Genomic DNA, 16,931 nt, shown 5'->3' on the forward strand with positions numbered 1-16,931 from the left:
GCCTGAGTGAATCCATGCATTCAGACATAAAGCAGCCACCAAAGGAGAGAAACAGACTAAATCGGCAGCATGAAAGCCTTCCCTGGTTGCTCTAACATCCTATGGGGCATCTTCCTGATGACCATACTGCTACCGCTCTTCACAGAAGAAGCAAGAAGCGACAAGGGTGGACCACCCGTTACCGACCCTGAATCAATCTTGACGATGCTGAATGCCTCAAGCATAGTCCAATGGCGGGACTATAATAATAGCCGCTTTAGGCCCAAGCGCTCTTATCCAGCCTTAATCCTTCGCTCTCGTCCCACCCATTGCATATGAATATACTGCCTTCTCATGTACTGTCAGCCCCACAGCTGTCAGGTCTTCGTGTGGTCCTTCCCAGGGCAGCATGGGCCGCTGGCAGCTTCCCGGATTTAAGTCACCTCCTGTAATGCTACTCATTGTACTATCACCGTTCACAAAGACTTTGCGAGGACAGTTGCCTTTTGGTGCCTGACCCAGGAATGTGGAGCACAGAGGGTGGCAAAAGTCGTCTTTACCGTCAACCTGACTATCAGCAACCGAATGCTGATAGCCGACATTCTGTCCCCGTTGCCTGCTGCTTCTCTCAGCCCCCACCAGAGGGACTTTCTTGTGTGTGCATCATTGTCTGATTGATCACATCTGTTTGCAATTAGTATTTGAGCGTTTGGTGTATTTAAACCCCACCTGTTGTATCGTTCCTTGCTCAGCCTGGAGCTTGTGTTCTGTTAAAGTTTCTTTGTTTGCAATCCTCCTGTGTGTTTTGAATGATCTCTGCATTTGGGTCCCTCCTGCTCAGCCATTACACATTCAGCATCATTAGGATACCAATCGCTCTTTCAGACTGAAAATGAAAATGATTAAGCAGGGTTATCAGGTTGCGTTACATACATTTTAGCAGACACCCTTATCAAGAGTGATCCAGAGTTTGCAAAGAAGCACCTTGTTTTTATTTGGTCCCTGTTCCTCATTCCTCGGATATTTGCTTTCACTTTTAGTGATACCTAGTTTTTTATCTATTTAAAATTCACTCCTGTCTTTTGTTTCTGGGAAATAGTTAACACTAATATTTTTAGTGTCAGTGTCGTCTTTCTGCTGTACAAACGTCGACACAAACAGCTGTCCCCAACAGCTGTGCAACACACCAACGCCCACCTGCTGGTCACAGGAGGACACACCCCAGACCACAGGCATCCAGACTCTTCAGGAACCTGAAGAATGACACTGAGATATTCAGCAATTTCATTTATTTTTAACATTTTTAATGTGAAGATTCATTTTGCACCACTGCTGGTGGTCTAGGAACATTTCATATACACAAACATATACAGGTCCATAGACAACAGCAAAAAGTACAAGGTTAATTACATTACAAAATATGCAGTTTGACACTCATCAGTTGTTGACAAAAATATGTAAATGTGTTATTACAATATGAACTCTTTAAACAACTAAGTATCTATCTAGAAATATGTGCCCCTTTTCTACTGGCTGTTTATCATGTCTTCATTCCTGTGATGGACAGCCATGGCATGAGTGGAAGACCCCACTTGTGAAAACACCCCACCTCTGAGGGGTTTCACTTTGGCTTTGCCCTGGTCTGCATCAAACACCCCGTCATGATTCATCGTAAAACATCAGCATGGAGGGACGTATCCCTTAAGTGTCAACCAGTCACACTGCAGGTAATATCTGCTGCTGGTGGCAACGCAAGATTCCTCTCCAGTGACCAATGAAATCTACTCTGTTCTGTTTCCATCAGCCCAGTCTCCTGTCTCACAGCTTTAGAGAGCGGGGGGTACCAAACTCTAACAAAACACATCCCTGCCAAATCAAGGTGACTTTAGACATATTTAAAATGTACCATTCTAGATTTTTAAGATTCACTTCCTTTCAGACTTGGAATCTTACAATGGTAAGCTTACAAACACAACAGTCACATGATGTTCAGCATGAGGAACTGGCTGCGTTTATTTATTGTGTGATTTGGATCTTTGAAGTTAAAAAATACTTGAAGAGCTTTAGAGCCTGCTGGGTCAGTTTTACAGAATGCACTTGTTAATACTAAAGCTAAACATCATATTTCATGGCACCCTCCATTCACAATAAATAACATTTTACATCCTATACTTACATGAACAAGAGTGCAAATGTATAATATTTTGCCCACGGTGCATAATACCAGGCAAAACAGAATTCCAGTCTTAATGTGATTGGTGAAAGGCAGGCATACATTACATTACATAAATTAGCAGGCACACTTACCCAGAGCAACTTACAAATAAGTGCATCTTGACAATGTAAGGTATTAGAAGAGGTCAGTAAGATACAAAGTTAAAATGCTAAGTTAGTATGGAGTTTTTTTGTTTGTTTTTGAACATGACAATACTTAAACATAACAATCTATAGGATGGAAAGACATACACAGAGGGGAAGGTAGGCTACAGATACAACTTGAACAGATGAGTTTTACAGATGAGGCATACCAAATTTGTGGTTACATTTCAACTTGTAAAACTGGACTTTTATAAGTTGGGTTGCAAAATTACAAAAATACCTGGTTTAGAACCAACATTTACAATGGTGATAGAAATTTAATGCCATAAAGGGGTTCTGACTGATTGTTACATTAGCTGAACATTATTAGATGCCCTGTGTAAGTCGGTCTGCGTAAGTGTCTACTAAATTACAATAACGTAATATAAATGTAATGTAATGTACCAAGCACATGTCAACAGAGACAAGATAAAGATCAGTAGGTCTAGGCTGTGTGGCCTTCAGCATCATTAGGATACCAATTGCTCTTTCAGATTGAAAATGAAAACAATAAAGCAGGTTTATCAGGTTATGTTACATGCATTTTAGCAGACACTTATGAAGAGTGATCCAGAGTTTGCAAAGAAACACCTTGTTTTTGTTTGGTCTCTGTTCCTCATTCCTCTGCCATTTACTTTCACTTTTAGTGGTAGCTAATTCGATCATGCGTTTCTTTTCTGGGAAATAGTTAGCACGTGTTTTCAGTGTCACAGTGTTGTCTTTCTGCTGTACACACTGCATCCTCAACACAAACAGCTGTCCCCAAGAGCTATGCAACACACCAACGCCTACCTGCTGGTCACAGGAGGATACACCCTAGACCAGCGTTTCTCAAACCTCTCCTGGAGTACCCCCTGCCCTGCATGTTTTAGATCTCTCCCTGCTCCAACACAGCTGATTCAAATGATCCACTCGTTATGAACTCCTGAAGCTGCTTAATAACAAACTGATCATTTGAATCAGCTGTGTTGGAGCAGGGAGAGATCTAAAACCTGCAGGGCAGGGGGTACTCCAGGAGAGGTTTGAGAAACGCTGCCCTAGACCACAGGCATCCAGACCCTTCAGGAACCTGAAGACTTTAATAGTACTTTAATACACTTCTACTTCACTTAATAAAAGCTTTCAAGTAAACTGTCAAGAATCAAGTTGAAGTTATTTACATTTACAAAAGTCCACTGCAAAGAAGCTGGCCCACACTTCTCACATACATGAGCAAAAACAAAGGAACAAGGGTTAAAAGGAAAATTAATTTATTCAAAACAAAACAACCAGCCTACACAAACTAACAGCAGGAACAAAGTAAGCCTCCCCCCTGCTCTCTGGCCACACCTGTATTTCAGCCACCTTCAATTAGTCAGGTGTGGCTTGTTAGCCAATCAGCTGGTTTCCAGACAAATCAACACAGGTGCACATGTTTACCAAATAATTAAGACAATTAACATAAGACAAATTATTTCTAGGGAGAAGTGGTGAAGGCTCCCCTTCACATCCACATACTGTGACTACAAGTGCAGAGTCGCTTAATCATAATCGTGCACACTACCTACCCATTACAGTTTAGTCAGTGTAAACTTTAATATAACATAAATTGTTCAGTAAGGGATTACATAGATGGGTGATATTAATTAAATTGCTGGTCTATGTACTGTAAGCCTAATATGCACTTGTACGAATATAGCTATGTTGAGATAACTAGCAACAGCTAAATTAGCTATACGTTGCTGCTTTGTAGAAATAAACAGGTAGGTACGTAAACTTCAGTTAACCTTTTGAGAATATGTTGTACTTGTTTTAAGCTTCCCTTAATGTATTTGAAACATTACTATATTCTGTAAGAATAACACAATATTAGTGCGTCACCATTATCTTAACTCACATACAACAACACTATTGACTCATGATAATCTTAAGTATGGTGACGAATGTAAAGCATACACGGTGACAGACAATTGTAATTCCTGAGGTTTTTAAACTAGTATACACTCATTACATTACATTACATTACATGCATTTAGCAGACGCTCTTATCCAGAGCAACTTCCAGCACAAGCGAACATAAGTGTATCCATTCAGTTTAACGAGCAACAGCATCAGGCCAGGCTCACAAAACTCCCAGACCAGTGAGTGTGAGCATAACATTATTCAAGCCCTACCACAAGTTAACTTGTGCAATCTGACCAGGCAACAGAAGCCATGTATACTACCATATATCAGTGACTAGATCACAGAATCCAAAATACATTGCAATACTACACATAGAAGAAACAGCGAGTACTAGATGCACTAGAGGTAGCAGATGTCAGGGGGCGAGGACTGAGGTGGAATCGAGGTGCAGTCTGAAGAGGTGGGTCTTCAGGCTGCGTCAAAAGATGCCAGTGATTCTGCTGACCCCCATAGGGAGTTCATTCCACCACTGAGGGACCAGCACAGATTGTGTCTGAGAACAGTGACCCTGTCAGGTTTTGGGACAACCAGTTGCCCTTTAGATGCAGAGCTCAACGATCTTGACGTAACATAGGGTTTGAAGACCAATCATAGGTATGAGGGGGCTGTCCCACTCACTGTCCTGCATGCGAGCACCAAGGTTTGGAACTTGATGTGAGCAATAACATTAAGATAAAAGGTATATACAATCATAAAGATGACAATGACTATAATGTGACGAAGACAATGTCGCATAATATTAAAATAGTGGGAAAACCTACAGATGATACTTAGCCGACCAAAAAACACACAATGGACTTTGACAGAAAGGGACAAGTTAATGCACTAAATTTTGCTGATTCTTTGGAAACAGTGGCCATTACAGAAACATTAAACAACGGCACATTCTATCACAAGAGTTCTACAGAAAGAGCATGTTGCTGGAGGCAGAACAGACATCTGGGCACGACAATAGAACAATTGTCTTTCGGTTCACACAGAACACCGCTGAACATTTTATAACATGTGTTAACCCCTTACACAGTGCTGTGATGATTACAGTTTCAATAAACAAGTGCTATACAGTTACACAATACATCTTACAGTAAAGCCACACACATAAAGGGGGTGAGTTATGGTTGGGTGGAGGAGTCAAGCTGCAGTCTGCAGACGTGGATCTTTCATCTGTGAGGGAAGATAGCCAGCAACCCTGCTGTCCTGACCAACGTTTTTAAAAACAACCCCTAACTACACTGATCTTTATCTAGTCAACAGACAATATCTCACGTTTTTGGTGAATTAATATTCATAGGTTTATTCAGTCTTATTTGTTTGTTAGTATTTTCAGGCACAAATGATCATCCCTTGCAGAGAGTACACAGGACCTTTTCAGTGTTGTGTCTGAGATGTTTATTGCCCTGCCAGTCTCTGCTGAGTGCCACATTAGTATGGATTCCACAAATACAAACACACAGACATGAGACAGGACAGCATCCACACCCTGCACAAGGAGGAACGGGTTATTACATAACATCTGCCTGATTACATTCTTTCCTTTGCAGAGAGAGGCTGTCTGCATTGGCATGGTGAAGTTCACTGTGACAGGACTCCATGGGGCCAAATACTGATACATCTACAAATGTAGAGACATACACTTTCAGAAGTTTCTCTCGATGAGATAAAGACAGTGAAAAGTGGACATTTGGAAGCTATATTGTAGCACTGGAAGAAAGTGTCTAAATTAAAAAAAAAAATCTTCCTTCAGCTCAGGTCCCCACAGTAAAGAAAAAAGCCATTGACCATTTGATTGGTCAGGTCAGAGTGCAAGTCGAGACAATGAGGTGAAGTTTATATTCCAATTTATGCACTTTATAAACTGAAGGTGATAACAAATTCACTGGTGTTTGTGTAACGGGATTAAATATATTATTATTTTCACAAAATCACCTCCTTTCTTTGATTCATTCTGGTTGTGTTGAATCTGCAATGTTATGTTATGTTATGTTTTTACCTTAGATATATATGATATATAATGTATGTACAAATATCCTGTCGTGCACCGTGTTAGTTGTGTTCTATTGTGAAGCTCTGGAATATATTTATTTTTTTTATTAAATCGTCGTATTCTGAGGTAAAATTATGTAGCTAGTTCGCTAGCTTGCAAGCTAATGTTAGCCTGTCACCTCAGGCGCCAGCATCCGTTTGCGGGTTTAACGCTTTTGTGTAGGAAAAATTATGTTTTCCTAGCAACACTGTGTATTAGCATGAGCTCACTGCCAAAGGTTGTATTAAGTTCACTATGCATGCTTAAGGTTATTGCAGGACAGGTGTAAGGGACCCCAGAGGCCTGTGTGGTTGCCAACCTAAATTCTGGGAGGGCGCCATCTATTTTAAAAAATATAGCTTGGCTTGGCGTGAAAATATTGGAAGAAAATCCCAAGAAAATTTTAGAATAATCGAGAGAAATAAATAAATATTTGTGTTAAAATGTGATTAAATCGAAAAAGAGATAAAAGAGGGTGGACCCTGAGAGTGGGAGCTGGCAGGTGAGCTCAGCGATGAGAAGGGTTAGGAAAATGTATAAAAGAAAGAGGATTTAGGGTGCTATTTCAGACCTGGGTCTCGAGAGAGAGTGTAACTGCTTTGCTCCACGTGGACCAGCCCGTTTTACTGTATGTGATTTCTGATCCATATACAATAAACCTACTTACATCAGACTTTGAGGTATAGTTTGTATTAGTTTTGGAGATTGTTATTTCTGTATCTGATACAGCATGTTGAAGGCACAAGAACGGAAAGGATCCTCCAGCCTGACCGGTAGAGGCGGGGAGTGGTGAAGGCACCACACTTTCTTCATTATACTCGTTTTAATGTGAATTGTTTTCTGACAGGGAAAACACGCTGGCGCCGTTCGCCGGCCGCATCTGGAATGTGCTTGATTTGTTACAGGGCGGGTACAGAGGTGAGTTTCAGCCGTGAGGACTTACCTTTGAATATTCCAATTCTTGCATACAAGATGGAGGCAGGGCCGATGTTCTGTCGGTTTGTCCTACTTTATCGAAATGTCCTAGGGTAGCGTAGATCAATACTTCATATCTATCGATCTTTGCTACCCTATCGGGAAATACTGCTGCAAGTAGGTTGTGTTACCTTAGAAGGCAAAAAGGTAGGCAATTCTTTTTCACCTTATCAGAAAATGGTTCTAAGCTACATTACCGTTTTCATTAATTCATCCAACAGCAATCTCGAAAATGTATACAGTCTTTGTCTGGACTCAATTCAGCGTTGGCTGTTGTCATGTTATGTCGCAAAAGCACAGCAGCACGTCATACTCACTCCAAAGCTTTTTTTTTTTATTAAAAGGGACTTGCACTAGATGCGACCCGTGCAATATTTTTGATCGCGATTTCATTAAAGCGTGCTTACATGCGAGGAAAGCGAATAGTGGCACTCACATCGTGGTGATTTCACAGCAGGGGCGAGGGGGCGAAGCGCTTCAAGCACACAAACCCAGCACACGAAATATGGAGAGATCTGCGTTTCTAAGACACACTTATGTGGCTCTTAAAAGAGCCGTTGGATATTCGGTTTAGACAGTGTACTGACGCATTTTAAGCGCGCTCTCCTCGGATGCGGCGGGCCAGCTGGATGTCCTTGGGCATGATGGTCACCCTCTTGGCGTGGATGGCACACAGATTGGTGTCCTCAAACAAGCCAACCAGATAGGCCTCGCTGGCTTCCTGCAGAGCCATGACGGCAGAGCTCTGGAAACGCAGGTCGGTCTTGAAATCCTGGGCAATTTCTCTCACCAGCCGCTGGAAGGGCAGCTTGCGAATCAGAAGCTCGGTCGACTTCTGGTAACGGCGGATTTCTCTCAGAGCCACTGTGCCAGGCCTGTAACGGTGAGGCTTCTTCACACCGCCTGTGGCAGGCGCGCTCTTACGAGCAGCCTTGGTGGCGAGCTGCTTCCTGGGGGCTTTGCCACCAGTAGATTTACGGGCAGTTTGCTTGGTTCTAGCCATTGCAATAAGGTACTCGTTTCTTGGCAGAAAAATAAACTCCGGCACCCTCAGCACATGTTTATAAGGCGTAGCAGTCAAAGGCTGATTGGATGAGCTTATATGGAGCGCTCATTGGTCCGGACGTCACTTGGTTGTCTGTGGCCATTGAGTCGTTTCTTGATCGTCTCTGCCGCCTAAAATTCAAACATCTGTCTGCTCCCGCCTTCTTTCCCCAATCTTCCCGCAAACCTTCCTCACGGCATGCACAAAGCCCTTTGTTCCGTTTAAACACTCCAAGTTTACCATTCTCTTCCCTGTAACGTTCTCACCAGTGCCAAGTGCTTTTTCACAAGCTAACGAGTCATTTCAGTTGCTTGATAACAATGCCGCAACCGAGAGAAGGGGGGGGGGGTCACTAGACAAGATGATCAAGCACTTTATGAACTGTATCCACCTCATTTATGTTGCAGCTGTTGGAAAGTCATTGAAAACTGCATGATGCCTGTGAAATACATTCTCGAAAAGAGAGCAGTTTTGCGCATTTAAAGACACCAGTGGGTGGCTCTTAAAAGAGCCTTTGGGTTATTGGGGCAGTGGTGGTCGCTGCAGCAATTACTTGCCCTTGACGGCTTTCTCGGTCTTCTTGGGCAGCAGCACAGCCTGGATGTTAGGCAGAACTCCGCCCTGAGCGATAGTGACACCACCCAGGAGCTTATTCAGCTCCTCGTCGTTACGCACTGCAAGCTGCAGGTGACGGGGAATGATACGGGTCTTCTTGTTGTCCCGAGCAGCATTGCCAGCTAGCTCAAGGATCTCAGCCGTAAGATACTCAAGCACGGCGGCCAAATAGACCGGGGCACCAGCGCCGACGCGCTCAGCGTAGTTTCCTTTGCGGAGCAGTCTGTGAACGCGACCGACTGGGAACTGGAGTCCAGCCCTGGATGAACGAGTCTTGGCCTTAGCCCTGGCTTTGCCACCGGTTTTACCTCTTCCACTCATGTTTGCTGCTCTTACTCGACAACTGTCAAAAGAAATGATACAACCAACCCTCGCGAGCCTAGTTTATAGCTACAAGAAACGCATTCATTGGATAAGGCTTCGATGGGATTTCATCCAATCAAATCGGAACAGACCCTTTGCGCGGGCGATCAAGTTTTACAATGTTACCTTTGGAGAATTCAACATGTCGCTGAAATGTATCACTACATATACGACATGTATACAGATATGTATACAGTTGCTCTCGCTTATTGAATATGCGTCTTTTCAATTCGTTTTGTTCTTTTTAAGTAGCCTGTGTTGCTCGTCTGCACTGGCTATTCCCCAAGTGTTTGTGCATATGCGGTACTTGTGGTGTACAGTGACAAATCTTATTTCCCACTCGTGGTACAGCGTGAGTTTTAGTGCGCACCTTTATAACATTATGACCCCGCCCCTGACTCCATTCCATGTGAGAAAACAATCCTCTCCTGTAAAAAATCCACGAGTGTGTGTGAGAGAGAGAGTACAATACTGGAACTCCATCTGAAACAATGCACATGTGCTCGTGTGTGTTTGCATGTCTGTGCATATGTACATTTTTATATGTGAGAAAGTGAGGAGGAGATGGAAGGCACAACGGCATTGGTTCACATCTGGTATTGTCTTGGGTGATCCGATCCCAAGTGGACAGCTCTAAATACGTTCACACCTGGCATTAAAATCCCCATATCCATACATCTGTTGTCAAACATTTCCACCCGAAAAAAAAACCAAAACCGAAATCCTTTGAGTACGGAAGCTTTTTTGATAGATGTCAAATTTGGTGATCATTGATCGCTGTTTTGGGACATTAAGCCACGTTAAGCTTTTTCCTTATAATACATTTACATTTATTTATATAGCAGACGCTTTTATCCAAAGCGACTTACAAAAGTGCATACAGTAGGTACAGCGACAGTACGGGGACCGGATGTGTACAGTTCCACAATGAGACAGTTCTCAGCTGAGAGCAAGGTCTGTTTGAGGACGCAGTACTATCAGATTTTTACAATTACAGCCTAAAGGGCAACTAGTAACAACAACTATAATATATACATACACACATGTCAAGACCCAATAAAATAGTAAATAAATGTACAATGTACAAAGCAAAAAATACAGAGCAGAAATGAGCACTGAGTGCAACCTATGGATAAGCAGGAAAGTAGAAAATACAGGACAATACTACAGGACACATGTGCAACCAGAAAAGATGTGCAAAAAAGGAAAGGAAAATGTACTTCAGAGATACTTGGCGTGCTAGACGGAACACAGGGCAAGCAATCATCTGATCCGGAGCACGTGCGCTGTCACACATTTATGTTTAAGCCGTTTATCCAACAAAGCGGACCGGGGGGTGGTTTTCGCCTTTTATCCGAAACAGTGAGTGGCTCTGAAAAGAGCCTTTGGGTTGGACGTGTCACCACGTCGTTTTACTTGGAGCTGGTGTACTTGGTGACGGCCTTGGTGCCCTCGGACACGGCGTGTTTGGCCAGCTCACCGGGCAAGAGCAGGCGCACGGCAGTCTGGATCTCCCTGGAGGTGATGGTGGAGCGCTTGTTGTAGTGAGCCAAACGAGACGACTCACCGGCGATGCGCTCGAAGATATCGTTGACGAAGGAATTCATGATGCCCATAGCCTTTGAAGAGATGCCGGTGTCAGGATGCACTTGTTTCAACACCTTGTACACGTAGATCGCGTAGCTCTCCTTCCTGGACTTTCTACGCTTCTTACCGCCCTTACCGGCCGTCTTGGTGACGGCTTTCTTCGATCCTTTTTTGGGCGCAGACTTGGCTGGTTCAGGCATGATGCTCGCTTCTTTGCAGACACGAATGAAAACGCTCACGCCTCATGCTTGAGCTATATAAAGAAGGTATGCAAATTTTTGCCACGATCTCTGCCCAGCCAGTTACCGCTGGATCTCATTGGCAGATTCCTCTGAATCGGATGACATTCAAATTCGATTGGCTTCCTTGGGCGGGAACACCACATGCCTAAACGTTAGCCGTCTATCGAAACAAAGGACTTCTACCGCGCGACTCCCTCGTTTGCGCTTTTTTTCTTTTGTAGCTATTATTATTTTTATCTTTCTTTTTCTGCGAGAAGGTTTAGACTATGTAGGTGACATTACTCAGGAAATACTTTCAAGACAATCTGAAAAACCAATAAAAAACCTGCGTCACATACATTAATAAGACATCAAAAAACATAAATCTGTAACATGTAAAAGAAAAGTGTATAAACATCTTATGCATGCCGAACTATGATATCCAACAGGCATTTGAGACTCGACGTTTTTTTCTTTTTCTACCTCAGATACAAGAGTTAGCTCTTCTGTAATTACAATGAAACTTATTCCAAGTCAGTGGTCTTTCGTTGTTACTGTCCAGTTTACTATCAGGCGACTGACCTGTCACATTCCGAAATAAAAAGCTCTAAGGCCAGTCAGGCAATGGGACACATTTTTAACATTTAAACCAGACGAGTCAATAGCAGCTCTTCTCGGCAGTCTTCGTACTGATATCAGCCATGCGCTGTCCTTGGTCTCCTCTGACATGTTTTCGCACCTTATGTACTCAACACAAGTTTGGTTCTCAGAAAGTGTCGTTTTTCCATACACGTCTTTTCATGCACGATAGAGCCACCTTGATTATTAATGATCAATTTGTTTATGGGTGACTCCCAGCTCCCCGTTCGAGTGCTTGCCCTACAGGTCTAAAGTTTGGTTACGGCCTCGGAAAGGAGCAGCACACAAGCACAACAATGTTACAACTGTGTCGTTGAGCGTGGAACGTCTGACTCTTTCAAATGGGAAAAGTGGGCGGCTCTTAAAAGAGCCTTTGGGTTGCTTTTCACTTTAGGATTCCGTGCAGACGCTTAGCCTCCGAAGCCGTACAGAGTGCGACCCTGACGCTTCAGAGCGTACACCACATCCATGGCAGTGACGGTCTTTCTCTTAGCATGTTCGGTGTAGGTGACGGCATCACGAATAACGTTCTCCAAGAAGACTTTCAGCACACCGCGCGTCTCCTCATAAATCAGACCAGAGATGCGCTTAACACCACCTCGGCGAGCCAAGCGACGAATTGCTGGCTTGGTAATACCCTGGATATTATCGCGAAGAACCTTACGGTGACGCTTAGCGCCTCCTTTCCCCAAACCTTTACCTCCCTTTCCGCGGCCAGACATATTTCTTGTTGCAAGAGCTACAAACAGACGTAATGGCTCGGCGTCTATGTACCCACATATACTCACCCGAAGACGACCTGATTGAAGCCTCTGCTCAAAGAAAAGCGGGTTTGAGTTCGGGCCCGCCCTACCTCTCTCCGTCCATTCAAGGAGGCTTTAACAGCACGTCCGTGCTCCGACAAATTCCTTAGCATGGCAACAATTACCGTGGCACTGTGGCAGTCTCCGAACCAGTATCAGTTACGTTTGGAGGTTCCGTTCAAAAGCAAGAAAGAAAACCGACTGTAATCAGTCTGGCAAATCGAAGGCTTCAAATGCTACAAGCTGTCGTACTTTGTTAAAGCTGAGCGGATGGTTCGTACTGTATGTAGTGCCACTGTCCAGAAATAAATCAAATATCGAACGACTAAACTCCAATATGGCGTTTGTGACACAGTGAATTGCTGTGGCAATATGGTGCAAAAGCATGCACAACAAGACTACGAGGTAACTGGTAGAAGCAGTCACTTAATGTTCATACTTGGAAACACAATCCAGGTCCCTTTCAAAACAAGGCCATAGCCTAATTTTGTTTCTACTATATGTGATGCTTCCACTGGCCACAACAGCAAACCTCCTCACTCCCACACCTGGCACAGCGGAGCCGGCTCCCTCTTAGTAGGGGCTGATGAACCCAAATGCCTGCCAGGTGTGTCCACTGGACATAATGTGAGGTGGGGAAGGGGTGGAGCCACTAGTGGGGGAAGCACTGGCCTTACATCTCCTCTCCCCTTGTTGTGTCACAATATCAAACGACTAAACTCCAATATGAAGTAATTAAAATGCAGTCAGTTGCTGTGGCAACAAATCATGCACAACAAGACTATGAGGTAACTGGGAGAAGCAGTCCGTTATTGCTCATACTTCTCTGGGTTGGACTAGTGTACCATTTCATTTATGCTCTGTTTGCCTTAATGAAATTCAGTTGATAAGGGGGCCAGAGATTTAGCTAGTATCATGTAAAACCCATTTCCATGGGCTGTATTGCTTGGTTGCCAGCCGATGAGACGTTAAAAGTGTTCTTTTGATTAACATACATTTTCTATGATTTTTTCCACACAAATATTATACAGAGAGAACAAGGACTTAGTATAGAAGTACACAACGAGGACCCACCACCCCAAACAACCTTCACTTCCCACAACAGACCATGCATAACTGATATTGATGTAAGAAATTAAGAAGGCAGCTATAAACATACCAAAAGTTAACAAAGATGTGGAAGGTCTTAATTGGACACCTTAGCGTGGGCCTTATTCCCTGTTTTTTTATTTTATTTTTGTTTATTTTTGTTTTATTTACCTGTTTGTACACTAAGCAGTGAAATGATAGTCAGTAGCAGGGTAGACTGCAAAACTCACAATAGAAGGAAAATATAAAGAACATAACTAAGGAAGACATACTATAAAGAGAGCTAGTTGCGGAGGCATCTGCCTGACCACAGCCACTGAAAGAGTCCTTGGTTTGGGTGATGGGGGTCCTTCATAATCCTACTGATTCTGGTGCTGCACCGCCTGGTATACAAGTCCTGGAGGGGAGTTGGAACAGTCCCTGCGGTGCGCTCAGCTAGTCACACCACCCTCTACAGGGCCTTATGGTCCTGTGAAGAGCAGTTCCCATACCAGGTAGTGATGCGCCCTCCCAGAATGCTCTCAATGGCACCAGAGTAGAAGGTTTTTAAAATTTGTTTTGGCACTCTGAATTCTTCAACAGTCTGAGGTGATAGAGGTGCTGCCGTGCCTTTTTCACCAGGGTGGTAGTGTGAGCGGACCATGTCATGTCAAGTATCTGAAGCTGCTCACCCTCTCCACTGGGGCACCATTGATGGACAGTGGGGTGTAGCTCCTCTGTCGCGTCTTGCAGAAGTCAACTACCATCTCCTTTGTTTTTCTGACATTAGGGGAGAGGCAGTTGACCTGGCACCATTTTGTCAGGTCCTCCACCTCCTCCAGGGAGGCCTTCTCGTTGCTGTTGGTGATCTGGCCCACCACCACAGTATCGTCCGCAAGCTTTATGATGGTGTTGAAGCTACTCTTTGCCACACAGTCATGTGTGTACAAAGAACACAGCAGGGGACTGAGGACACAACCCTGAGGAGCATCGGTGTTGAAGGTGAGGGAGGTGGAAGTGAGGCTGCCCGCCCTAACCACCTGTGGTCTACCAGTCAGGAAATTTAGGATCTATTTGCACAGAGAGCTATGCAGTCCAAGGTCCAGCAGCTTACTGACCAGTAGAGGGGAGACTATAGTGTTAAAAGCTGAACTTTAGTCAATGAATAGCATTCTAACATAGTTCCCTCTGCCGATGCTGAGGTGGGATAAGGCGGTGTGCAGTACGTGAGTGACTGTTTCATCAGTGGAGCGTTTGGGGCGGTAGGCGAATTGAGGGGGTCCAGAGTGCATGGCAGAGAGGAGCAGATGTAGTCCTTCATCATCCTCTCAAAGCACTTCATTATTTCTGATGTGAAGGGCTATAATGCGGTGGTTGTTTAAATTAGTTGGGGAGGGCTTTTATCTGCACAGGAACAATAACAGATCAATCTTAAATGTCTTAAAGTACATTGTATAACTTGTCATTAACTCTATCTGGCCAGTGCCGGCCAGAAGCAGATGGGCTCCCCCTCTTTGTGACAACTTGTGTTGTAAAAAGCGCTATACAAATAAAAATGAATTGAATTGAAACACATGGGTACTACGGCTTAAGGTGATCAAGTTTGTTGTAAATCCATGAATGGGTGGCACTATAGCAAAGAAATGGCCATACCTCCGAAACCAATTCCCTACCTAAGTTAATATTTTGTATGCTGCATCTTGCTCAAACGTCCTGATAAAGTCTTCAAGGACAAGTAATAACGGCAGCCATCACCCATTCAATTTTCGGCTGATCTGCTTGGACCCCGTAATCGCCGCATGCGGCTGTATAGATACACTCCCGGGCAAAAAAAAAAAAAAAAATGGGCCAAGCCCAGAATGGCAAAATATTAAGCTTTTAGTGGTCTTAATAACAAACGACTTTTTAGAAAACTAGCAAGAATTAGATAAAGTAGACTAGATAAAGTAACTTGGTATGGGATAGCTTTCCCCTGTGATTTCCTTAAATGTTGAAGCCTTGAGGGTAAACTTGCAGACAGCGTTTTACAGAAGGAAGAGTCAATATTGTTCCACTCAGCATTGATGGCTTCAAACAGTTGATGAGTAGTTGAAAAACATTTCCCGGCTAGTTTTTGTTTAATGTGAGACCAAATATTCACTATAGGGTTCAAATCTGGACTGTGGCCGGGCCAAAACATGAGCGTGATGGACTTGTTCTCAAGCCACTTCTTGGTGGTCTTTGCAGTGTGGGCAGGAGCATTGTCTTGTTGAAAAATAATGTCTGATTGTTCCTCAGCAAGCAAGAAAACAAGCAAGTCTTTCTCCTGTACTCCAAAGCATTAATTGATTTTTCACAGTGAAGCGGTTCACCAGTACCAGCAGCTGAAAAGGTTCCCCACACCATTACACTGTGGTAGAGATACATATATTGTATTTTGCAGCAGGTCTTTGAAGACGCCTCACCATATACAACTCAAACCATGATTCATCACTCCACACAACTCTGCTGAACCACTCTGAATCAAACTTTCCATATTCTACCAAAAACTGTTTTTGATGTTTTTCTCAGACAGCAATGGCTTTTTAACACATCTTATAGACACAAAACCTGTTGTTCTCGAAAGGTTCTTGTTGTCCGAGGTCTTGAATTCTTCTGACAGTTTTTTCCTGTCTTTGAGAACTGTAAATTTCATCAAGTGGTCATCCCTGCATGACGTGACTTTGGGCCCTCCAGATCCTTTCTTTCTGGCATCATCACCTGTTGTTTCAAAGCGTTGACCTATTCTCTTAATAGCTGATAGAGAAATAGGGATTTTCACTGCATTTAGGGTCTTGTAAATTTCAGAATAACTACAGTTGGCCTGATGAAGACCAGCTATGTGATTTTCGACAGCAACCCCTGCATGCTATTTTGCTTTTTTTGGAGCAGATTTTCCTTGGGACTCACAACATTGCATATTGTAGATCACTCCTGGCTCCACTTATGAGCTCATTATCAGGTCTTTGACTGGCTATGTTAGGTGTGGCAGATCGCCAAATAATGACTTATCTTTTCAGAATAAAAACATCCCAGAAGATATTTTTAGAAAATTTTGTACATCCAGACACGTTTTAGTTTGATATTTATATCAAACATTTTAATCATTATCATTATTTTACCTTGTGTACAAGAACACTATATAAGTGAATTTCCCTATTCACTGCAGCAAAAGGTGGCACAGAAGGTCTCAGGAGTGTATTTGTATAATTCTTGCTACTTTCCTGACCAATGATTTGTTATTAAGACCATTAAAAGCTTAATGTTTTGCGATTTTGGGCTTGGCCCATTTT

General features: G+C 43.4%; 4 protein-coding genes across 4 annotated transcripts; all 4 read right to left on the reverse strand.

The window, feature by feature from the left end:
• Positions 1–7,871: 7,871 nt before the first annotated feature.
• On the reverse strand, positions 7,872–8,294 carry LOC118783216 (histone H3). Its single transcript, XM_036536972.1, has one exon. The coding sequence runs from the start codon at positions 8,280–8,282 to the stop codon at positions 7,872–7,874; it is 411 nt and encodes a 136-aa protein (XP_036392865.1). The 5' UTR covers positions 8,283–8,294.
• Positions 8,295–8,873: 579 nt separating this feature from the next.
• Positions 8,874–9,260, reverse strand: LOC118783215 (histone H2A-like). Its single transcript, XM_036536971.1, has one exon. The coding sequence runs from the start codon at positions 9,258–9,260 to the stop codon at positions 8,874–8,876; it is 387 nt and encodes a 128-aa protein (XP_036392864.1).
• A 1,444-nt stretch (positions 9,261–10,704) lies between these two features.
• On the reverse strand, positions 10,705–11,089 carry LOC118782931 (histone H2B). Its single transcript, XM_036536556.1, has one exon. The coding sequence runs from the start codon at positions 11,087–11,089 to the stop codon at positions 10,715–10,717; it is 375 nt and encodes a 124-aa protein (XP_036392449.1). The 3' UTR covers positions 10,705–10,714.
• Positions 11,090–12,159: 1,070 nt separating this feature from the next.
• Positions 12,160–12,471, reverse strand: LOC118783627 (histone H4). The gene has a single exon (XM_036537579.1). It carries the CDS (start codon positions 12,469–12,471, stop codon positions 12,160–12,162), a length of 312 nt encoding a protein of 103 aa, XP_036393472.1.
• Between the last annotated feature and the right edge of the window lie 4,460 nt (positions 12,472–16,931).

The sequence above is a fragment of the Megalops cyprinoides genome, chromosome 9 (assembly GCF_013368585.1).
Source record: "Megalops cyprinoides isolate fMegCyp1 chromosome 9, fMegCyp1.pri, whole genome shotgun sequence".
NCBI lineage: Eukaryota > Metazoa > Chordata > Actinopteri > Elopiformes > Megalopidae > Megalops > Megalops cyprinoides.

Bases quoted from the DNA above. Each gene is read 5' to 3' on its own strand.
- LOC118783627 (XM_036537579.1), bottom strand. From the start codon at position 12,471: ATGTCTGGCCGCGGAAAGGGAGGTAAAGGTTTGGGGAAAGGAGGCGCT.
- LOC118783216 (XM_036536972.1), bottom strand. From the start codon at position 8,282: ATGGCTAGAACCAAGCAAACTGCCCGTAAATCTACTGGTGGCAAAGCC.
- LOC118782931 (XM_036536556.1), bottom strand. From the start codon at position 11,089: ATGCCTGAACCAGCCAAGTCTGCGCCCAAAAAAGGATCGAAGAAAGCC.
- LOC118783215 (XM_036536971.1), bottom strand. From the start codon at position 9,260: ATGAGTGGAAGAGGTAAAACCGGTGGCAAAGCCAGGGCTAAGGCCAAG.